General features: G+C 38.3%; 1 protein-coding gene across 3 annotated transcripts in view; it reads right to left on the bottom strand.

Moving 5' to 3' along the window:
• Window positions 1–208: 208 nt before the first annotated feature.
• Window positions 209–25947, bottom strand: part of LOC126210363 (acyl-CoA:lysophosphatidylglycerol acyltransferase 1-like) — a 61454-nt gene continuing 35715 nt past the window's right edge. For all 3 annotated transcript variants that reach the window (XM_049939577.1, XM_049939578.1, XM_049939579.1), the window contains exons 6-8: window positions 23291–23511; window positions 17219–17364; window positions 209–5094 (exon numbers count right to left, since the gene is read on the bottom strand). In XM_049939577.1, coding sequence (XP_049795534.1) covers window positions 4852–5094; window positions 17219–17364; window positions 23291–23511 — 610 coding nt within the window. In that variant the 3' untranslated portion in view covers window positions 209–4851. The remainder of the gene's footprint in view (window positions 5095–17218; window positions 17365–23290; window positions 23512–25947) is intronic.

Here is a 25947-nt window from a genome sequence, read left to right on the forward strand (position 1 = left end):
ATTACATAGTGAAGCAGTTATGGATAAGGATGATGATTATGATGATGTCTCGTGCAACAATAGTTGGTCATGTAGTTTGCATACTACTGCAAAAGAATATCAAGCATAAAAAAATTTACCAGAGTTTTATTGTTTTTTCCTCCAGAACTTAAAAACAATATTTTCATATGCAGCAACAGATTTCAAGTCAAAAATGTACACAGTCCCATTATTTTCAACAAGCTATGTCAATTTTATTCAGAAAGCCACTACTTTAAACACACAAAAAACATACTTTTGCAAAAACTCACAAGAGGGGAAACAATAGCTGAACTACTTAAAATGGCTAGTTTCTAAATGTGGCAGGAGCTCACACAGTTCAATGTGATTCTCGAATAATGGCAAGATGGAAAATACATAATATTCAGTTATTTTGGGTGAGCTATTCTACGTGCCACACGTATTTTCCCAACCATAAATTGTTGTGAAATTCGTGAATTAAATTGTGGAATGTGGCGCAATTGTAAATCTTGTTTAAGACAATTAATTAATCTAAAATCATTTAGTCTAAGAAAGTTTATTTTTCTCTAACTGAAGAGTCTTCACTCTTGTGAGCACAATTTTCGAAACTTTTACGTCACAAGCCAATTTCAAAATCAGTTCTAGAAGTTTGCTTCTAATAACCATTAACGACTGTTTATTTCTATACTTAAAATGTCTGATGCAGACACTTCCAACTGCACAAGAAAATAGAACTCACTTTCCTTTATAATTTCCACATAACTAATAACATTGCATAGCATGTATATGCTACTGGCAAGATTCAGAACTTTTTAACAGGAAGCTCTGACATGCTTCTGCATCCTTTTGGTTTCTTCTCCCAGCTACCACATGATTTTGTAAGTGGCATTACATGTGTCCTTTTTACTGTCCCAGACCACACAGTTATTCGAAATCCAGTGGCAATGCTTCAGCAGCTCTCTTTACTGTTGCACTTACTGCCCAAGTCTACATTCTGTTAGAAGGTGTCAAGCTGACAGAATGAACTTTACAGTGATATCAGAAGCGTATCTGCACCAGATTTATAGCACCAGGGACATTACGTCTATTTACACAGTTAAAATTACAGTATTTGCCCTCCTTTTTTCCACAATAAATATCATTACAGTCATAAAATAACTTATTACCCAATATACAACAAGCACATCACAAAAAATTACCATATTCCCATAAGACTTTCACTAAAAACACAAGTTCTAGATCGATATGTACAAATAATAGTGTATCACAAGCGAGAATGGGGGAAAATGTAATTTGTACATGGTCTCCAAAAATTACAAAACTACATTAAGTCCAATTATTAAACACAATCTATATCCTGGTCAGTCAACACTCTGCAGTAATTTCTTTCCACACAGGTAAATAAACACAGAAAGTAACCACTTGAATGACTAGCATTGCAGAAATGAACACTGATCTAAATCAAGTGTTTGCAGATTAATTTTATATCCCATGCCAACATTTTTTTTATTTCTGTTATCTCATTGCTGAATTTCAGAATAAGAAAAAATTCATAAAAATGCAGCTAATTTTATATGGAATGTACAAATTAAAATGTTTAACTATGCCCTTCATGCACATGAGAAATGTTAAAAATGCTTCAAACCATCATACCTCATAGTATATTTGCCCCACTGCCAAATACATATCCCACGACTCATGACATTCAAATCTGCTGGACGACCTCACACACAATTTGTGTAATATAATAGCAAATTTCTAGTCTATTCCTATACAAATACCAAGTGAAACACAGATGCCCGAAGAATGCAATTTTCCCCCCTCCAACTAATTATGCAATTATTCCAGAAGCGAACCGAAACTACACCACGAAACATCACTTTAACATGGAACTGTAGAGCCAGTAATAAGAAATTATATTCCATATAAGGCACTCGACTGCTATATCATAAGATTAACTGTCATCTGTGTCACAAATTGTAAGTGCAGCAACTTCTCGTACAAGATGGGCATAGTTGCAGCACAAGATATTCCAAACTTACATTAAGGCACCAGAGTACAGAGTACACAATTTTGAACCTATCTGCAATCATCACTGTGACAGTCAGTATTTATAAACAACTTCTCATGGAGGGAAACAATATTGGCACCCTATGGATCTCAACTCAAAGTAGCAAATGTACAAAACTATATTAAAATTTTTTATTCAACACTGCCACTGACTGGACTGTTCATCATACTGCAACATATGCTGCAAGGAGCACATTGGATCAGACCAAGCATTTTATGCCCATTGCTTGCATTAAAATTCAATTAAAACTGTCAATCTTCCACAAAAAATATTTTAAAATTAGTCTGGTCAGCTGACAATCAACAAAACTACTTTCAACAACACTAAATCATTTACGCATTGAAGTCATGAGTCTATTCTCTTTTCCCCTGTAGATTATAGTACTTCAGCAAGAAAAAAGTATTTTTTAATAAAATTAGGTATATAGTTTTCTGGCTCTGATAACATCTAGTCCACTCTGGCTGCATCTCATTCTCACAAGTTTCACTTCCAGTGATAGCACTGTTGTATTCATCAACCTCAGAATTTTTTGTCTTTGACTAGGCAACGTGAAAATTACACATCACAAGAAATGTAATAAGTGATATAACGCACAATATTACTAGGAATTGATATTTATAAATAATTCCAGCAAATAAAGCATATTATAAATGTGAAAGTTATTTAGAGTCATTTTCCACACCAAACAGCTAGTACCACTTACATTTCTCAACAATATTATATCTAACTTCCAAATAGGATGAACAAAACAATTTCACAAAATTGTCTTTTTCACATTTAGCTTGAATCCTTGTCAGTTTGTCTACTAATAGTGTAAAACACTTTAGGACGGCAATACTATTTTCAACCACAGAAACAGTAAGATAATAAATAAATAATAACAATAATAATAAACGTTTCCGTACCAACACTGAAGTGGGTATAAGGAACACTTCGCGCAAAGTTTAGCAGACATGTTTCTTGTACAGATACTGATTTCACTCAGCAGTCTCATTTACCATTCATCTTCCAATTTAACACATCGTTATTAGCACTATGAATCTATCTGCTACTGGACTACAATTTGTGCAGAGCATCGCTGCAACAAAATTCATTACATAATAATTCAGTTGAGTAGAGGGAGGAGACATTGTTTGTTCGGCCACACTCGTACATACATGACCGACGGGAGGGGTGGTTGAGATACCTAAGGCTATGTGATGTATGCTTCCGAACTCATTACAATACCAATGTTAATGCAATGTTGTATGACAGTTTTGTAACCACACAATGTATAAACAATAAGGAAAGTTCAATTTGCAGCTGTAGTATTTCTGATAACTACAGACTGAGGTCTAAAACTTAACAAGACTTTTGTACAAATGACCAAGTTTTCATACCATTAGCACAAACCATCACCAATCTTTGCTATCGTTCATCTACAGTTCCCAAATGTAAAATAGCTTTGTGGTTAACATTATTGTTATTAGAGAAGAAGAAAGTATTATTTATAAAGGTGAAAACTTAAAAGGAGTAAGTACTCATACGAATCAACAATGAGATTTTAACAGATACGCAGCAATTTCTGAACATTACTTATGATATGATGCTAACAGGAACGTGGTAACAATAATGTTAGGAAAAAAGGGGCTGTGAATATAAGATAGATTGATTTTTTCTACTACAGAATATTCTGTATCACTTTCTCAATGATACAACAAAATGTTGCACAACACCATTAAAATTTCACCTACAAAAACATGAAAACCCATCTTAATGTCCATTGTGATGTCCCACACTACACAATATGAGAGCTGTGGAAATAATTTACAGAAGTGTAAAATTGTGGATCTAAGTTAATGAGCAAATCAGCATAATTAAGATCAGGTTATTGCACATTTCATTTGTCACTATTCCCATGAACGCAACAAACATGTTTCCTTACCAAATGTATTCCATTTTATGTTACAGCAGAGGAAGAAACACGAATGTTCTCCCATACAGCACTGTTCTGTCTCCAAAACAAAACATACTCCATGTCTAAAGCACAAATATTTTTCCTGCTTTTAATATAATCATAAATTAATTCTACAGCAATCTGACAGACTCTTTCCTAAAAGTACGTATTTACAATCCTCATCACAGAAATTTCCTCAGTTTTTCTCCTAACTGGTCTTTTCCTACCGTGATAAAGATTCTACTTAAATCACATATGATCCCACCACAATCTTGCCAGCCAGTAACAAATCACCTGCACATCAAAAGAAACACCGAATGTTTATTCACAAAGTATAATTAACTTAAGTGTAGATATTCCATCACATTCCATGTATTTACAGCTCATGACAACATTTTCTGTGCTTCTGCACGATTGATGTAATTTAATATACGGCTGCTGCCAAGTTCCAGTCTCAACAATTACTCCACCCAAAATGATACAAACAATCTGATTAATTATCGGTGTTAAAATCCAAAGCAATATCTACACAGTGTGTGGGTGATGTGTGGTGGGTTGCAACAATATACCAGCTATGTGCCTCTACATAACAGTACTGCAGGACTTTACAAGTGATAAAACAAACAAAAAAGTAATTTACCATCACAGTCGCTGCACCCAATACGAGAGTCTCGCTAATAAGGACATCTCAGTATCTCTAAATGTCAAAAATGTTAGTATCAAATGGGGTGTAAACTGACAGATACACCTCGTAATCGGTCCTTTCCTTTCCTTCTCCGTTTTACAGAAATTGCGAGACTCGGCGAGACTGTTAGAAAAATGACTAAAGTAAGGCCAGTATTCACTACCACACAAAAGATGCTGCATACGATAACAACCGCAAATGCAGAATTGTGGACGTAATGAACAACACATGCAGCACAAAAAATCTGAAACCATCTTGCTGAACTTCCTGTGGTGGCTTTGGATGGGAGCAGAACTCTTGGCTAGGAAATTCTCCTGTTCTGTAGAAAGCTTCCAGCAGTTTCTCCTTCTCTGCAAAACGATCATACAGCCAATGAGCCATGGCATCGTGTTCCTGAGGTACCTGCAAAAGGAAATGAAAGCACAATTGAAAGAGAGCAATATGTGGAAGCTTCTATTTGCCCTTATTGCACCTCCACTAATAATGAACCCATTTTTAACTTTTTAGTCAAGTATCTACAATAAGTAATAAGTACTTTCACTGAACTTTGCCTCACTAAAATTCATTATTCAGGCTTTTCTGTTCAATGTCCTGCTTTTATTGGGGTAATTAATTTTGCTGAAGCCAGCATTAACTAAAAATTATTAACACCTGACAACTTTATGACAGTATGATACAGGTAGCTTTGACTGAGCTAATCAGTCGAGTTAGGTATATTGACACCACGCATTCAGACTTTGTAGTAGCATAATACTTTGATTTTCCTGCAACTAGTTAACTTGAGAATACAGGACACTCCAATTATTTGGGGTAATGTGGGGGAGAAGATGTACAAATAATCGAAAAACACAAATAACCGAAATATTCTGAAGCGTGTATTAGGGATGATGCCTGGACAGGTAATAGCAGCAGCGTTGGTGGCCGATGTCGGCGCACACGCTCATGTGCATCTCGACACAGTCATCTTTCACTTCTGGCCACACAGCTTCTCCCACTAATATTTCAACTTTGCTGTGTGCTTGGCATGGGCCTGATGGGCATGTATGCAGCACTTTGTTCAAAAGACTGCCTATCTAAGTTTATACGGATCCATGTTTAGCATGCCCTTATGCCCAGACCTTTGTCCTGCTCTGCGAGAGGCTTTCATCCAGGCCTATGTATTGAGAGGGACTTCTGTTTTATGCCATCTACCAAGGATGTGCCATTTAAAACTAATTTGACCTCTGTTGTTGAACTTTTATGGGTTCACATTTTATACGCAACTGAAGATTGGACACAGGCCCTGGAACTGGGTTGTGCATTCCTTCTAGGAAATAAAAATGTTTACAACAGTGGCGGGTCTTGTCACTGATGATTAAGGAAATCAGCATTTATGATAGTCTTAAAAATAAGTTTTATCATCAGAAACCTTATACAATCTTATATCATTAACAGTTACTGAAAACGAAGAATATGTACCTTTCAATTTTTACTTTTATACTTCAATAGACCCAGTGCATTCCTCATGGCGATATCACAAAAACATCCAAAGTATAAAAATTTGGAGGCACACGAGCATTGTGTAAATGCACATAGTCTGCAGTCACATCTTTTATTATGAATATTATTATGAAAAGCAACCTCGTTAATGTTCCTGAATGCGTTGCGATCTGTCAATTATTTTGAAGCAAATAGCACGTTTCAAAGCATTTTCTAGAAAGCTGGAGCCTACAGCTGACAATGGTCAACGCATGTATTTTAGTTGCATTGCTTCTATTTGTGACTTTCCTTTGCCGTGCCATGGGCATAGGCACTTCAGTAATGAGCGGATGTAATTCTTCACACGTCAGTGAAAGTCGCAGGGCTGAAGCAATGGTGTACAATTTAATGGAATTACTTTTAAAACTTGAGCAGCAGAGCTGGTGCAAATATACCAGCCCCCCCCCCCCCCCCCATAAAGCTTTAACAATGAAGCTAGTGAAGTTTCTGATTTTCTTGTGTCTCTGCCTAAATAAGGTTGAATTAGAAAATGCACAACTGGTGCAGATTTACACTGCACTGTCTGTCATGAAAGTAGATTTAAACTGTTTAACAATATGTATAGTTTTCCTTGCAAATCGATTTTGTGGCTCTGTTTAGTAATTACTCATTATAGAAAATCTAAATATATATTAGGATGCTCCAAAAATTAACTTCATTTCATGAAGATATGTTTAACTCTTCACAAATTTCTTACACAATGCAAAAATGAATATTACCCTACTGTACAATTTCCTCATCAGATCCCATATAAACTGTATGGGTCTACCAGATGAGGAAATACAAAATCTTTTGACAACTAATGAAGATCTTCGTCAAATTTGTCTGGACTCCTTATCAGATAACCAGGAGGAAATTGTAATTCAAAATAATAATTCATAATTTGGATTATGAACAGTTTTTCAGTGGCAATGAATCTGATTAGAAGACCATGCCAATATTTATGTGCTACTCTGTGGAGTAAAACTCCAAACAAGCAGTAATCCCAAACACTGAAAAAGAAAGCAGGAAAATCTTCCCCAGTCCAGGAGAGAAAGCAAGCGGGTGTGAGGTCAGAGACGCAAACTCTCTCATTTGTGATAGATTCTAATATGAGTGGTGCAGTAATTACATCTACTACATATGACAAAAACAGACACTAATTATTCAAAAGATAGGGACTTATGAGAAGTAACAAAAGAGGAAATCAAAGCAGTAATGGGTTTACTCTGTATGACAGGAATGAAGAAAGGAAAGGGAATGTATGAGCTATTGAAGATTTTTACAAGTTTTGACATCCATAAAGTTTAATGATAAAGAACTACTCAGAAGCTAGCACCATTACAAAAAATCCTTGATTTACTTACACAAAATTGTCAGAGCTACTACAACTCTAGCAGATATTTAACAATCTTTTTTAAGTCATCAGTCTTCTGATTGGTTTCATGTGGCCCGCCACAAGTTCCTCTCTGTGCCAACCTTTTGATCTCAGAGTAGCACTGGTAAGCTACGTCCTCCATTACTTGCAGGATGTATCCCCATCTCTGTCTTCATCTACAGTTTTTGCCCTCTACAGCTTCTTCTAGAACCATGGAAGTAATTCTCTGATGTCTTAACAGATGCCCTATCATTCTGTTTCTTCTTCCGTCAGTGTTTTCTGTATATTCCTTTCCTTGCCAATTTCGTAGAGAACCACCTCATTCCTCACCTTATCAGTCTACCTGATTTTCAACATTCTTCAGTAGCACCACATCTCAAATACATCTATTCTCTTTGGTTCTGATTTTCCCACAATCAATGTCTCACTACCATACAATGCCATGTCCCAAACATACATTCTCAGAAATTTCTACCTCAAATTATAACCTATCCTTGATACTGGTAGACTTCTCATGGCCTGGAATGCCCTTTCTACCAGTGCTAGTCTGCTTTTTATCTACTTCTTGCTCCATTTGTCATGTGTTATTTTGCTGCCTAGGTAGCAGAATTCCTGAACTTCACCTAATTCGTGCTCACCAATTATGATGTCAAGTTTCTCACTGTTCTCATTACTTCCTATCTTTCTTCGATTACTCTCAATCAATATTCTGTACTCCTTAGCCTGTTCATTCCATTCAACAGGTTCTGTAATTCTTCACATTCAAAAAATGGCTCCAAGCACTATGGGACTGAACATCTGAGGTCATCAGTCCCCTAGACTTAGAACTACTTAAACCTAACTAACCTAAGGACATCACACACATCCATGCCCGAGGCAGGATTCGAACCAACAACCGTAGCAGTAGTGACATTCCGGACTGAAACACTTAGAACCGCTCGGATACAGCAGCCGGCCTTCACATTCACTGAGGATAACAATGTCACTGGGGAATCTCAACATGGACATTCACTCACCTTGGATTTTAATCCTACTCTTGAACCTTTCTTTTATTTTCATCATTGTTTCTTTGGTGTACAGACTGAACAGCAGGGGCAGAAGACTACAGACACCCTTTTTAATTCATGCACTTTGCTAAGTCTTCCAATCTTATTGTTCCTTCTTGGTTATTGTTGATATGGCATATTATCTTGACTTTCCCTACAGCTTAGCCCTTTCCCTGTCTTGCATTCTAAATAAACCTACCAAGTGTGACATGAATTTTTATGCTCTATGTGATGCTAAAACTTTCTTTATTTCTAATTTAGAAGTTTGTTGTGGGAAACAACCAGATGTACCTTTCTGCCAATCAAATAAGCCCCCTGATGACGTACAGACAGACAAAGTCAATTTCAAGGTCAAACAGAAATATGACTACTGATAATTGGTACACCGATTATTCATTAGCTTTCTGTCTCCAACAGAAAGGCATTGTTACTTTTGGTACACTGCATAAGAAGATAAGTGTCTACGCAGTTTCTACCATACAAAGATCGTGCAGTTGCTTCTAACATTTTTGGCTTTCAGAAAGCCTCGCATGTTTCTAAAAAGAATCTGTGTTATTCCTTTCAATGATGCATGATGATGAAGCTGAGGATGAAGAGATAGGGAAGCCTACCATAATTTTAGATTATAATTTGATGAAGGCAGACGCATTATACCAGTTATGTGGCACATACAGCATTTCCTGAATCACAAGCAGCATTTCGAAGTGACAAGGAAATGGACACTGGCACTACTCAACATAGCATAATCTGCAAAACCAATCATAAAAATGAACCAGTCAGTACAAAAACATTCACAAAAATTTGGCTTTCAGATGATGAAATCTTACTAATTGTTACATCAACTATTGTGTTTCTGTCACTAGGTGTGAAAGCATTTTTGAGGAGGTTAGGCCACACGACGAAGAAGTACAAGAAACCTTCATCAGCAAGGAAGAGAGGAAGATGTGCTAAGAACAAATTTACACCTATAAAATGTAGTACCTGTCATTGTTTCGGGTATGCAGATCACTTGAACACCACTACTGTAAGTGAAAATTGTGAGGGTGGCACCAAATACCAGATTCTGAATAAAATCATTGTATCTGACAAAATGTGTAACAAGTGAATGGTATAGTTCTGTTCTGTTCATGGATTATATGGTTTTCTTTCCATATAAGCTTAATAAAAATAATTCTGTTTTTCTTATTAGTAAATACTACTACCTTTTGTTATATTTTCTGCTTTATTGTGCTTTTAAGTTTACTTAAATATCTTATACGTAAAGATTACTGTCCAATTTTGGAATAATGTTACATTTCTTTTATTTATAGGTCTAATATAATTTTTGTACCAATTCAGACACTATTAAATATTATATGCCAACATTTACATTTAACTGTTCTTTGATTATGTTTATTTTGTAGCTACATCTTATGTTTATAACTCTGAAAACACAGCTGTAGCTAATTTGCACCCTGCTGGTACTGCTGAAGTCATCACTGTAGATGCTGCTGAGTGAGGGTTAGTGAAAAATATCAGTATTCCTATTTCATCAACAAACAATCCATTGTTTAATAATAGTATAAAGTTATATATGATTTTTGATGATGAAATCTGTTTTTAGTGAGTTTTGAAATACTTATTTCTTTTGTCAATAATTCCACTGTATTTCACAGTGTGTCTAAGAAATATTGATGTCACTTCCTTCTGCAACAACAGAAGCTAGATAGATAGATAGAAAGAGAGAGAGAGAGAGAGAGAGAGAGAGAGAGAGAGAGAGAGAGAGAGAGAGGGGGGGGGGGGCACACATAAGATTGGATTTAAACATGGGGCACAAAATCCTGAAACTGTGCCCTTAGCCACTATACTACCAACTTATTTATTTTTACACTGTACGAGCAGACTGATAAACTGGTACTGAAACTTTAACCATCATTTTCTTGGAAACTATTGAGTGTTGGCACGAAAATAGGTGTTCCTTTACTTTTTCATTTCTTTCACCGTGCTAAGGTTAGTCTAAGCTTCATCTGTGTCAGAGTGACCTATGCAGGGTTTCCCTTGTAAGACCCATTGCTCATCTAATTACAGTCCTTTTTCACTTCTATTAAAGCTTTTCTGTTTCTCTTAATTTCTACAGGCTCCCTATACATGCTATCACATAAATGATTGAACCTCAATAAAACTTTAGCATTGAGGAACCGTATGTGGCGATTCCCTGGTCCCAGTTAACAATATCTTACTTCCAATTTACCTGTGTAATTGCTACACCTATAGCCCCCCCCCTCCCCCCAACAACTGGGTAATGCACAGAAGAGGGTACTTCTATTCCACCAATTATTAAGGCTTCTTCTCATTCCATACGTGTCTGGAGCACCGGGAGGAATGACTGCTTAAACATCTCCATGAACACTCAATTAGTCCAATCTAATTTCCTTGACTCCTACAAGAGTGATACGTAGGAAGTTGTAGTTTGGGTTGTCTCCTAAGTTTGTTCGCTTTTTGTTACAGTGCAATCACAAAGAATGTCTGGGAACACACCTCCCTGCAGCACAGTTGTTTTGTAAAAACCAATCTGCCTATATTGTGCATGACCTTTTGAGTGAAGTGTATAAGCAGACAGGCCGGCAACCACTCTGTTGCATCTGTGCTGCAGGGAGGTGTGTTCCCAGACATTCCTATTTCCTACTGTATACACCGTTATTGCCAACAATACACTCCCCTGGAAGCTTATAAATGCCAACATTCGAAAATGTGGGGATTTACAGGTTGGCAAACTCTTCAAAGTTCAGTCTGCAGTCCTCCAAGGAGCTGATAAGTTCAGTCTGCAGTCCTCCAAGGAGTTGATAAGTTTATCATTTAGGAAATTTTGCAGGGAACGGTATAGGTGAAAGTTGGAAGGAGCAACATCTGGCAAATATAATGGTTGGAGTAACAATCCCACTCAAAAGAACACAGCTTTTGATGGATCACCATAGAGGTATGTGGTCTGGCGTTGTCGTGGTGAAGGACGACAGTGTCCCAAATCCGGTTGTTTCTCACCAATGGTTCCCTTGAGATCATCCAATATGAACAGTATCGCTCAGGAGTGATAGTCTCATTTGGACAAAGTTTGTAATGCAGCACACATTTAAATCCCACCAGATGCATAGCAGAGCCTTTCTCGAATGCAGCTCTGGTTTAGGAACCAATAGTAATGGCTGCCCTGTCTTGCACCACAATTTACTCTTCCAGGCATTGCTTTACGCGATCCACTTCTCATCTCCAGTTACCAGTCATTTCAGGAAAGGAGCATTCTGGTTGTGTCTCGATAAGGAGTCACAGATGGACACACGCTACATAAAATTCACTATAGTTCACAAGGAACCCACACATTACAAATATTTATGTACCACAATTTCTTCAAGTTCCTGGCTACAGTAGCACGAACAACTGAGCTCCAATGCCAACATCTGTTTTGTCACTCATAGACTGTTGACTATCATGTCATTAAGCCATGCCATGCCTGTACCCATCGGCTGTCCAGACTGAGGTTTAGCTGCTAGGATGAAATTCCCAGCCCGAAATCAACTAAACTACTTTTGATGCATTTGAGTCATTACTGCATTGTCACCGTATACAGCACAATCTTCTATCAGCATCGCGAGAGAGTTTCCCCCTTATGATAGTAAAATAGCATAAGATATTGGAAATGTTCCCTCTTGCTTCCATAGCTTGTAAACACACGTTCACGCTGTTCCAGCCAACACCGGGAACAAAACACAGAATTGTATCGCAATTGCGTATGCACAACATATTAGTTAGGTGACATTGTGTTAACTCCACTGTGTTTTGGCAAGAGAAGCAAATTTTAACAAAGCAACAAGAGAAATGTAGGTTTTACTCAAAATACACCATTCATGATGCTTCTCTGAAAGTTACAAATGGTTAACAAGTCAGGTGAAAAATTGCTGCCTTTGTTCCATTTTCAGTGAAATTTTAACAAAAGCAGAGCTGACTGTAGATCTTCTTGAATGGTCACCATTTAACTTTGTCGCACTTTCAGTGGAATTTTAACCAAAGCAAAGCTGACTGTAGATCTTCTTGAATGGTCACCATTCAAGTACGGGCTTGGAGGTGCTCCACTGAACATTTACAAAAAAATGTGAGCATAGGCTTCAGTTTAGAATGGCACTTCCCCTCTAGCGCTCGACATTTCCCCCACAGTGCCTGCCCACAACCACCCCCCCCCCCACCCCCTCCCTCCCACCACTGCTCTCCGCACTCATTCCATGCCGACAGCAAATGGCCATGTTATTCTGCACACACTCTACCAATGAGACAGAAAAGTACAAGATGATGAAATAGATGAAATACTATGATGAATAGGTGAGGAAAGAAGTCTGTGCAGGACTGACCTAGAAGAAGGCATCCGTAGTAGCATCCATAACAATTAATTGGGAGATGTAAGCAGCTGTAGAGGGGGAGGGGGGTGGGAATACGAAGGGTAGTCAAATGAAAGCCGAACACCTGCCAAAACAGAACTGTGGAATGTCACTCGAAAGTTATCACCACACGTGCTAAAGACATTTATCCTGCTGAGATACATGACAATCTGTTCCTGTTCAATAGAATGTGGTTGGATATTGAAGGATCCATAACCACACCCATCAGTGGTCGACCATGTTCTATGAAACAGGAATCAATCATCTCGTCTCCCACTGGGATAAATGTCTACACTTGAGCAGTGATGGCGGGTGTCTGGTTTTCATTTGACTGCTACATATAGTAATGCAAGAGAGATTATAAAAGGGGTTGAGTATAGAAGAAAACATTAGCACAAGATAAGAAAATGTGGAGAGTAGCATCAAACCACTGAAAGACTGAAGAACTACAAATAGTTCTGTCTCTGCAAATGGTTAACTTCATATTTTCAATTTTTCTATGCTGTGTCTCTCAGGTTTTCTCAGAACGACTCATTAATGGTGTGCTACCTTGTATTCAGCCAAGCTGTCATTTCCATTTTACGCACAATATTTTGACAATAAGTAGCTTTCTTGACATGCTGCTAGGGTTGTGTCAGTACCTGTAGTTGATCTAGGTCTCCAAAAGCTGGTCTTATACTGCATTCCATGCAAACGTGGCAAGACTACAAGAGAAGTTGAGGAGAGATATGAGGAAATTCAGCAAAACAACCAAATAAAACAACTAACCTAATCAGCTGTCATTGAGGGTTGCCTCAAATATAATCAAGACACGAAATATGACGAGACTACGGGAGGGCATTCAATAAGTAATGAAACACTTTTTCTGAGATGAGATTGGTTTTATTCAGAATTTCAATACACCACATTATTCCTCAATCGTTTGGCTACAAAGCCTATTTTTCAACATAATCTCCATTCTATGTGACAGCCTTATGCCAACTTACTGGGAAGGCCTGTATGTCTGCATGGTGCCAAACTACTAACATCTCAGCCAATGTCTTGCTGTGTCAGTAACCTTCCCATCATCCATGTACTGCTCCCCATAAAATGCATCATTCACTGGACCAGACAGATGGAAGTTAGAAGCTGCAAGACCCAAGCTGTAGGGTGAATGAGGAAGAACAGTCCAATTAAGTTTTGTGAACTCCTTTCGGGTGTGCAGACTTTTATGGACAAGACGAAGTTTCCAGAATGAGAGTTTCACTCTGCAGCTGAGTGTGCGCTGACATGAAACTACCTGGCAGATTAAAACTGTGTGCTGGACGGAGACTGTAACTCATGACCTTTGCCTTTTGCAGGGAAGTGCTCTACCATCTGAGCTACCCAACTACGACTCACGCCCCATCCTCACAGCTTTACTACTGCCAGTACCTCGTCTCCTATCTTCCAAGCTGTGAGGACGGGGCATAAATCTTGCTTGGGTAGCTCAGATGGTAGAGCATTTGCCCACAAAAGGAAAAGGTATGGAGTTTGAGTCTCGGTCCGGCACACAGTTTTAATCTGCCAGGAAGTTTCAAGGAGAACTTTGTTTCCATTTTTGTGGTGATGAACATGCTGAATGAACTTCCAGCATGCTGGAGTTATTGCCGGGCAGCACCTTGTTTTAACCGGTACACTGGAAAACAGCCAAAGATGCGAGTTTTACTTTTTATTTTATTGAGAGTAGTTTTGGGGTGGGACCCATTTTCAAATTATCTATATAGACAAAATGATATTTCCCAAAATTTAAGAACTATGACAAGATAACAAATATATTATACATATAACAGAGTGCAAATGAGAAGTTATAGAGAATATAGATAATAAAAAGTGAAATTTGCAACTTTGGCTGTTTTTCCATTGTACTGAATACACTGAAGCCGTTCCTTCAATTTCCTGAGAGCAGCAAAATACACTTCAAGAGTTGATCATTGCACTACCAGCAGAGACCCCCCAGTTGTGCAGTGAGGTGTGTGTGTGTGTGTGTGTGTGTGTGTGTGTGTGTGTGTGTGTGTGTGTGTGTGTGTGTGATCTGTCGATCGCCTCGGATGAGTGTGTTTGCACATTCCAACATTGGATGAGCCACAGCTGTGTGCGGCCGGCTCGCACGTGGAACATCAGACATGTTTACATGACCCAGTTGTGATGATTGCAGACACTGTGCTTTCATACAGTGACAGTCTCCGTAGACATTCTGGAAGTGCCTAAGAATATCTGCTGTCTTCTTGTTTTCTGCCAGAAGAAACTCGATGGTAGAACTCTGCTTGGAATGCACTGATATTACAGATGACATTTTGAAGGCTATGTATAGTGCCACCACCTACTGGAACTTCATGAAACTACAGGAGCTGAAGCTGTAGTATTTCACAATGTCCCATAACAAATCCCGAATTTTTTCAACCTAAATAGGATGAGAAAAAAAGTGTTGCTTTGCTTATTGAATGGCCCTCATAATATCGCGATTCAAACTCAAAGTTCCTGGGACAGTGTAATTGAGGAATCTTTCGAAATAAAGATGCTGGAAAATCTAATAAACACAAATAGAAGTTTCAATTTAAACAAAGTTTGCATTCCAGCACTTTATTTATATGTCCACCCGAACTGGGAACCATTGACAGCTAATGTTTATTTCATGGATTATCAGCACGAGTTCTGAAAAACAGATGAACCTTAAAAGGCGTAGTGTGTGTCAGAAGTTGAGTTCACAATGAGCTATATAAACAGCATGCGAGACCGACAATAGTTTGTTGTGTGGCTAGAATCCAAGCAGAGTGTACACGTAATACCACAACTCACAGCATGCGAATAAAACGTGTCGGATGTTCACATATTGGGCATAAAATGGAAACAGCGACTTGGCTGAACACTTGGAACTATGCCATAAATTTTTCCATGCTGTTTCCATCCTGGAATTTCCATTTTGTAAACAAGTTTGTCACAAAAAAGGAACCTAACCTACAGTTTTTTAAAAAATAAAATTTATTCCACACACACGATAAATTGACATTGTACAGCTATTTATTTTAAAGTTCCCAAAATTGCATTCCTTCAACAAGAAAAATGATTCTTCTTCTTCTTTCATATATATGTTCTATACTGACATTTCCTCAAAACCAAATTTGCTTTTGTTTTACTAGTCCACTACTCCCATTTTGCTATTTTTTCCCCAAATTAACTATTTTATCCAACATTAAAATAATCTGATCTAATTTTTTTACATGGAGATATTGTGTTTTCCTGAACATAATGTTACCTGCAACTTGATACTCAAACATGTGCAAATATAGTATGAAACAATTTTGTCTTTAGGTTTACTATTCATACTGCTTGCATGCATAACAATGGGGAAGCCAGATGTTACATGTAGGAAATTAGAGAAACCTTTGCAGAAAAGAGAAGCAGTTGTATGAATATCAAGAGCCCACATAACAAGCCCATACAACACAAAGAAAGGAAGACTGAAAGGTGGAAGGAGTATATAGCAACAAAGGAAATAAACCTGAAAGGCAATACCCTGGAAAGGAAAGAGGAAGTATATGAAAGTGTGATGAACAGTATTGGACCCCACACCATTTTCTTCGGGTACGTTCAAAGTATGACGATGCTGACTGGAACACACCTTTTTCTAGAAAAATTCTGGAGATAGCATAAGGAGATGCTTAGGAAACTAGACAATGAAGGAGATGACTATAGGACAACTTCTCTGAAAGAATTTATTTGGAGGTAGCCTTGTATGGCAGTGCAACATGGGCAATAAATGATTCTGACAAGAGGAGGATAAACGGCTTTGAGATGTGTTGCTGCAGAAGAATGCTGAAGATTGGGGGACCGGGTAGAATGTATAACTAACGAAAAGGGGCTGTATCGAATTGGGGAGAAAATAATGTTATGGCTCAACTTGACTAAGGCATCAATGAGGCATATATGTGTTGATGGGGGGGACTGTGTGTGTATGGGGGGAGGATTGTAGAGGCCAAGATGTGACTACAGCAAACAGGTCAAAATGGATGTAGGCCGCAGTAGTTATGTTGACGTGAAAGGACTTACACAGGACAGACTTTATGGAGACCTGTATCAAACCAATCTTCAGATTACGGATCATAACAAAAAGAACTGTTTTACTAAGTTAAGAAATATGGTTGACAAAGTACTGGAGCAAATACTCAGTAAAAACCAAGACTTACCTCACTGCAACGAAACAATCTGTAAAACATAAATGTTTTACAAGGTTTTCGATACCCAGTTATAATATCACTCAAGTCCAATGGCTTGCCTTCAGGATATGCAATTGTGATATCCAGCACCCAATTCAGCTTTCCACTAGTGTTCCCTTAAGCAATAAGAAAGGCACATATTAATTCAATATGAAGTTCTGAATAAATTACTGTAAGTATTAACAATATTAAATGTTTAACGTATGACAGTACCACAAATATAATGGAACTTAACACAACAACTAGAAGCATGCTTTGAAGATTTAAAACTGGTGTCCTTTCTATGGGTAATGGTGCGATAAGCTTTTTGAGGCTTATGTGAAGCAAATCATGTCCATTACTTTTTTAGTTCTAAATGTAATTTGTATTTGATGGATAACAAAGATATAAATTTCTACATAACAACACTTTACTTAAGGAAACAACCTTTAAGATTCAGTAAAACCATGTGTTGTCAAAAGTTAACATGTTTCAGGACTGATATACCCCGTCCCCATTTTTAAGTCTTATTTTTCTTCTTTCGCAATTTTGTTTAGGAAATACTGTAATTCAGAACTATTCTTGTCTAAAGACACAGCATTCAAATTTTACAAAGGATTGCTTTCAAAAATTTTCTGTCTCTACATACGAATATTATAGCTGGAAAGATGTTTGTTAATTAAACGTCTAAAATATAGGATACTGTGTCTATAACAGTCTTGGAGGGCTCGATTGGATAAGAATGTTAATGCTACTTCGAGAATGAACAGTCAATAGTCAAGATAAAAGAACTTCATTGCTGAATATATTGGAGTGTAACCTATGATTTCTGTCTATATTACTATTATTAAAAATGTAAGTCACCAGTATTTTAACCTTTTGTAAAACCTTAACTATATGAGTGGCCAGTGGAGCTGTTCAAGATAGTCACTGATGAACAATGGTAATTCAATATCAAATCTTTACAGCCATAATCATATTCTACTGCTACATCATACTCTGCAAGTCACCTAATGATGTGTGGCAGAGGATACTTCTGCTACCACTAACTGATCCCTCTTTCCCTGCTCCTATCACGAATGGCGCACTGGAAGAGTGATTGTCGGAAAGCATATGTACTCTATCTAATTTTTTGACCTATTTTTTTTCCATCGTGGTCATTTCACGAGAGTAATGTGTTGTCCTACTCTTCCCGGGAAGTGTTCTCTCAAAATTTCAATAGTAAACCTCTTCACGATGCACAATGCCTCTCTTTTAATGTATGCCACTGGAGTTTATTAAGCATCTCTGTAATGCTCTCACACCGTCCAAATGATATGGTGATGAAACCACCCTACTATCTTCTCTACCGCATGTATCAGTCCTACCTGGTAAGGATCCCAGATTTATAAACAACACCTAGGAATCAGTCAAACAAGTGCCTTGTAAGCCACTTCTTTTGTGGACAATTTACATTTTCTTCACACTCTTCATACGAATCTCAGTCTGGCATCCCCTTTTCCTACTATTTGTTTTATGTGGTCATTCCACTTAAGGTTGCTCTTGATAGTTATGCCTGGTTACAGTAGATACTGTTTCCAACAATTTGTCATCAATAGTGTAGTTGTACAGTAGTAGATTTCTTTTTTTACCTACGCGTAATATGTTATTCACGTCCAGGGTCAACTGCCAGAGCCTGCACAATGCATCAACCCTCTGTATGTCATTCTGCAAAATGATACTCTCTTATGGTATTGCTACTTTATTATTGTCAACTGCCCATTGCGAACAGTCTTAAAGAGCTTCTGATGCTTTCTACTACATCATTTATTTACAATATGAACAGTAATGGTCTAGCACACTGCATTGTGGTACTCTGAAAATTACCTTTACATCTGTCAATTTTGATCCATTAAGAGAGACGTGTCAAGTTCGATCTGCAAGAAGTCTCGAATCAAGTCGCAAATGTGGTTCGATACTCGATAAGCTCATTATTTTTTTTCGCTAACTGGCACAGTGGGACGCTGTAAAATGCCTTTCTGTAGTCAAGGAACACAGCATCAACCTGACTGCCATTGTCTACATCAGTATGGATCTCAAGGAGAAACAGAGAGCCAAATTTCGCAAGATCTACGGCATTCAGTCATGTGCTGTAAAATCGCCACAAATTATAATGTACTCAGTTACAAGAATATCAGAACAAGCACTGTAAATTGCCATTCACATAAATATGTCAACTTGTGAAGGATTTGTAGATTACTGACCCAATTTTGTGGCAATTAAAAGAAAATGTGAGCTGCAAGCTGACCAATATATAGGGCTACTACAAATGATCCATTCTTTTCAAAGCTCTATATTTTCCAAAGCATTACAAATACAACTCTTGCATGAATAGACCCATTACCACACAGAGTCTGCATTGTACCCACCAGTTGGTGTCAGTGCAGTGCCTTGACAAAATGATGACAAAGTAAAAAAAGATTTTTTGTCTGTTGGAATATGAGGGGCATTTGAAAAGTCCATGCAAATTCCGAGAGATGGCACCACTGGCGCGTATTGAAGTCATGTTTTAGATAGTAGCATCTTTGGAAAGAACGCACACAAAATTTCAGCCATATTTGTCTATTTCTTTGTGTTTGGCATTCGTGTGAATCAAGGAAGTCGATTGATTGTCATAAAATGGACGAAAAAGAATTTCATGTGATGATTAAACATTACTTTATGAAAGGCAAAATGCCTCAGGAGACTAAAGAGAAGCTTGATAGACATTACGGTGACTCTGCACTTTCGATTAGATTAGTTTATATGTGGTTTCAAAATTTTCGGAGTGGCCATATGGGCACATGTGATTCTGGATGCCCTGTGGAGGGTACGACTCCAGCAATCATTGATAAAATTTATGATATGGTGATGGATGACAGAAGAGTTAAGGTGCATGAGATAGCTAGTGCTGTGGGCATCTCAAATGAATGGGTACGTAATATTTTGCATACACATTTGGACATGAGAAAGCTATTCACAGGATGGGTTCTGTGATTGCTCACACTTGACCAAAAATGGAATCGTGTGAAGTGTTGCAAGGATTGTTTGCAGCTGCTCAGGAAGAATCCGCAGGACTTTCAGCATCATTTTGTCACTGTGGATGAAACATGGATACATTACTATACTCCTGAGACCAAACAACAATCTAAACAATGCGTTACCAAGGGAGAATCAGCAACAAAAAGGCGAAGACCATTCCTTCGGCCGGAAAGGTTATGGCGACTGTTTTTTTGGGATTCGCAAGGGATAATCCTCATCAACTATCATCTGGAAAAGGGTAAAACTATTGCAGGTGCATATTATTCATCGTTATTGGACCATTTGAAAACAAGGCTGCAAGAAAAACGCCAGCGATTGGACTGCAAAACTCCTTTTCCATTACAACGCACCAGCACACACCTCAGCAGTTGTGGTCACAAAATTAATGGAAATAGGATTCCAACTGATTTCACATCCCCCCTATTCTCCAGACTTGGCTCCCTCAGACTACTATTTGTTCCCCAATTTGAAGAAATGGTTGGTGGGGCAAAGAGTTTATTCAAAGGAGGTGGTGATTACAGTAACTAATAGCTATTTTGCAAACTTGTACAATTCCTATTATTCGGAATGGATCAACAAATTAGAAAAGCGTTGGACAAAGTGTAAAAGTCTAAAAGAAAACTATGTTGAAAAATAAAAAAGGTTTACCCCAAACACGTAAGTAGTTTTTGTTTTTGCATGGACTTTTCAAACACCCCTCGTATGTGAGATGTTTACCTGTTATGACAGTGCAGCATTCATTCAGAGGAATTATAGAAAAGAACAGCCAAATAAGCAGAGGATTGTACATTGGTACTGACAATTTACAGACACTAGTTTTGTCTGTAAACACAAAAGAACTAACAGCAGTCTGTGCAAGCCACAAATTTGGAATACTGCAGCAAGCTGAGTGGAAGATTTTGTAATGGCAAGTACTTTTCAAACCATACACCTGCAGGCCATGCAACAATTAAAATCAGAAGATTATGGCCAGCACCTTCAATTTTGCATCACCCTGTAGGGAGCGCTTGAGGATACTCCAAGATGATATTCAGCAATGGAGCAACCTTCCATTTAGCTGGAAAGATAAATCACCACAATGTGAGTGTGGGGCAAGAAATTGTGGTGCAACGAGATTTGACAAAGGTTAATGTTTTCTGAGGAATGTCACACATGAAGTTGGACATGCTATTTTTCTTCTGTTTCTGCAACTAACTGGTGAGTTTGAGAATTCAATCTTCGAACAAGATGAGGCACCTCGTCCCCCTCATTCGAGCATAAATGTTTGTTGCTACCTGAATGACGAACTTCCGTTAGGTTGGGCGCCACTGTGAAGATGATGTGGCTCTATTCCCTTGGCTCCCCAGGTTGCATGACCAAATGCCTTGTGACTTTTTCCTTCGGGGGATACAGTAAGGACTATCTCTACATACCCCCACTGTCAAGAACACTGGAATAACTCAAACAATGCATCAATACTGCTGTGATGACTGCTGACAGGATATTGCTACATACTGTATGGAACAAACTTTACTACCACTTGGACATGTGTCATGTGCCCAGACAGGCACTCATGAAACTTTTGTAGAATACAAAATACAAACTTTGTGAGTTTATGGTTCTATTCAAGCATCAGTCATACTAGTACATGTAATACACCAAAAAATATAGAGCAATTAATAGAGGGAAACATTCCATGTGGGAAAAATATATCTAAAAACAAAGATGATGTGACTTACCAAACGAAAGCGCTGGCACGTCGATAGACACACAAACAAACACAAACATACACACAAAATTCAAGCTTTCGCAACAAACTGTTGCCTCATCAGGAAAGAGGGAAGGAGAGGGAAAGACGAAAGGATGTGGGTTTTAAGGGAGAGGGTAAGGAGTCATTCCAATCCCGGGAGCGGAAAGACTTACCTTAAGGGGAAAAAAGGACAGGTATACACTCGCACACACACACATATCCATCCACACATTACAGACACAAGCAGACATATTTAAAGTTTGAAGTTTCAAAATAAATAACTTTAAATATGTCTGCTTGTGTCTGTAATGTGTGGATGGATATGTGTGTGTGTGCGCGAGTGTATACCTGTCCTTTTTTCCCCTTAAGGTAAATCTTTCCGCTCCCGGGATTGGAATGACTCCTTACCCTCTCCCTTAAAACCCACATCCTTTCGTCTTTCCCTCTCCTACCCTCTTTCCTGATGAGGCAACAGTTTGTTGCGAAAGCTTGAATTTTGTGTGTATGTTTGTGTTTGTTTGTGTGTCTATCGACGTGCCAGCGCTTTCGTTTGGTAAGTCACATCATCTTTGTTTTTAGATATAAAAAATATAGAGCTTTATAAATGAATGTATCATTTGTAGTAGCCACGTACGTCAGTGCGAATGTAATATATATAAAGTAATTTTAATATATAGGCATCATCACACTGGTTATTTCAATGTTCACAGTGTCTGTTCCTTCAGACATGCGATACAGACATGGGGAAAACAGAGACACTGTAACCATCAAAGATGTACCCACGTCTCAACGGGTTAAAATGTTAAAATGGGGACATAGTATTTGTCTCTGCGTGGGAATCAGGAATTGTGCAAGCATAATGGCTTTGACTACCAGACACATGGAAGTATGGAGATGTGTTCAGATAGCTGAAGTGGTTAGGGTGACCTCTTATGGTAAGCAAGAAACCCACATTCGAGTCCCAGTCTGCTACAAATTATCATGTGTCGTAAACAGCTAACAACAATGCAGTATTTCAGAAGGCGAATCTATTTTGTAAGACATTGTAAGTTCACAATCTTACAATCACAACAACACAGTAACATGTTATAAAAATATTGGTACCGCCAATCATTAGTAGGGTTAATAGGAATGTTATAATGCAAGGGAAATCAAAAGTCAAAATCAGTCTGTTAGAGTTAAGGCTGTAAACAAGCTCTTTAATGTGTGTCCTCATTTGCTGTATCCCACAGAGCAAGGCTTGTTAATCAGATTCCACAGAAGCATTAGCTCACCTTCTGACGATGTCTGCAATGCAGCCAGAATTTCAGCAGGGTCAGAAGTAACTTTAGCCATTACATCATTCTCTATAGAGTTGAGTATATCTGATTTCTTTTCACTTTGGCGTACACTCGCACTCTCCACTGGACCCACCACGTCGATAATTGTTTGGAGGGCGCCCACTCGGGGCAGCGACACGTGTTGGAGGACGGGCAGGTTGTTTTTCAGAGCGTACCTGAAATTTATATGCACGAAAGTGAAGATCTCTGTTAGAATTATGCATATGGATTCAAAAGCAAAACCACATTATAGGACTCTGAAAAATGAGAAATTAATTGTTTTTCTTATACTTATGATGACAATTACAACAACATTTAATACTTATTTGTTAACTTGGAAAATCAGTGGTTTCTGTTATTGTCTTCTGTCCGAGGTCTGGTTTGATTTAGCTATATATGCTAGTCTATCTTGTAAAAGCTTCATCATTTCTCAATAGCTACTACAACCTACATGCTTTTGAATATGCTCACTGTATCCAAGCCTTGGTCCTCACCTACAATTTCAACTCCCCCCCCCCCCTTCCAGCCCCCTCCCCCAAACACGCTTCCCTCCACTGCCAAATTGACAACTCCTTGATACCTCACTATATGTCCTATCAATCAATTGCTTCCTTTAGCCAAGTTGTGTGATAAATCCCCCCCTGCCATTCACAAACCTCATTCACCACCTCTTAATATTTTACATAATCTACTCACCTAACCTTCAGCATTCTTTGATCTGCCCACCTAATCTTCAGCATTCTTCTGTAAGACAAAAAATTTCAAAAACTTCTGTTCTCTTCTTGTCTGCAGTATTTACTGCCTATGTTTCTATTTCATACAAGGCACTGCTCCAGACAAATAGCTTTAGCAAAGGTTTCCTTACATTTCAATTTATATTCAATGATAAAATATTTTATCTTCTTCAGGAAAGGCTTTTCTTACCACTCCCAGTCTGTATTTGTGTATCACCTGTACTTCTACCATTGTCACTTAATTTGCTGCTCAGACAGAATAACTCACCTACTATTTTCAGTGTCTCATTTACTAATCCAGTTCCTTAAGCATTACCTTATTTAATTCGACAACTTTTCAATACAGTTATTTTACTTTTGTTGATATACATCTTACAATTTCTTCTCAAGACACGATCAATTCCGTTCAACTTATCTTTCAAGGTCTTTGCCTTCCTAAACTGCTGTTGCAAAAATAAGATCAGCAGTTTTATACAATGCTCCTCTTGGTCAGCGAGCAAGCTGGTAGTGGGGGGGTCATTAGTTTCCCAACATGACCATCCCCAGTTTCCTCTGAGAACCCAGATGAGCCGTGGCGGATCGTTTCTCCTTCCCACTATTGATAACTTTTAGCTGACCTCTCACCAAGGGATGTGAGTTACTCCTTTATGCGGCTATTGCTGCCACGTCTAGTCTTCAAAAAATGCCACTAGAGTCACGTATGTGGAGAGGCTTCCAAAGAGCACAGCAGTCAGCTGACTGGTAATTTTTGCACAGTGTGGAGTGGGGGGCAGCAGCAGTGCTCTTGGAGCAAGGAACAAGCTGTGCAGGTTTTCACGACCCTTTTTCTGGATCACTGTCCACTTTTCTTCGCCAGGACTGGACAGCAGGCAAAGGCCAGGTTTGCTTATGTTGTGTGCAACTAGTTGTTAGTTCTGTGCACGGATTTCCCACTCCATGAGTTGTCTGACTGAATGTTCATGTTTATGTTCATTCAGTCGTCATGCACGCTTCATTATTATTTGGTTCTGTGATTCTAGGGCTAGTGTATTGTACTGCCTGCTCTGTGTGATTTTGAAGTAACTTGTCTTAATCTGCTGGCCAGCAATCTCTCTCAAAAAATTTGTCATGGTTAAATGTTGCTATAGTTATGTAATGTGCCCAGTTGTCATGCATAACTATGGCCTATGCCTGACCTACTTTTTCTTTTTTAAAACTGTATGTGTTTGAAAATTCTTATGCACAAAAACCACCTGTTTCTAAATTTTAATATTTGTTTTTACAATATTTTAGAAGTTGATGGGATCTCTGGTACCTTTATTATCCAGACCCCCTTAAGTATGTTGTGAGCTCCCGCTACTTGTAAAACCCTAGGGAGTTGTTTATTGTAATCCTTCCTAGAAGAAATTACAATTCTCTTTCTGTATTTCCCTGGTAGCGGAGCTTACTTCCTAGGGCATACCAACTTATCGCAATCACGGTTACACCATAACTTTACTACTAGTATAATCCAATCAGATGCTTATCTATCTTATTTGTTAACAGCAGTTACTAAGTTGCTGGGAGAGAGTTCTGTGTCGGCAGCTTCTTGCCGCATGGACCTGGCTTGCCTGGTGTGCACAGCTCTTGAGCATTAACTAGTGCAGCTTGCTATTTATTTGCAGTAGCGCATTCTGGCTGGCTGTGCTCAAGCTGAGTTTCTTATGTTATCTGACTTGCATTGTAAACAAAATTTTGTCATCGGCTAAGAGCCCTTTGATTAGCTGCCTTCACACAAGAAATTTTTCCTGTAACGTTTAAAAGTATTGTATCCTTGTTCTAAGTCTTATTGTAAATTTTTTGGTGTAAACCTCTTGGAGATCTGCCTAATGTCTTGAAGAATTTAATATAGAACTATTT

This window comes from Schistocerca nitens, chromosome 10 (assembly GCF_023898315.1).
Source record: "Schistocerca nitens isolate TAMUIC-IGC-003100 chromosome 10, iqSchNite1.1, whole genome shotgun sequence".
NCBI lineage: Eukaryota > Metazoa > Arthropoda > Insecta > Orthoptera > Acrididae > Schistocerca > Schistocerca nitens.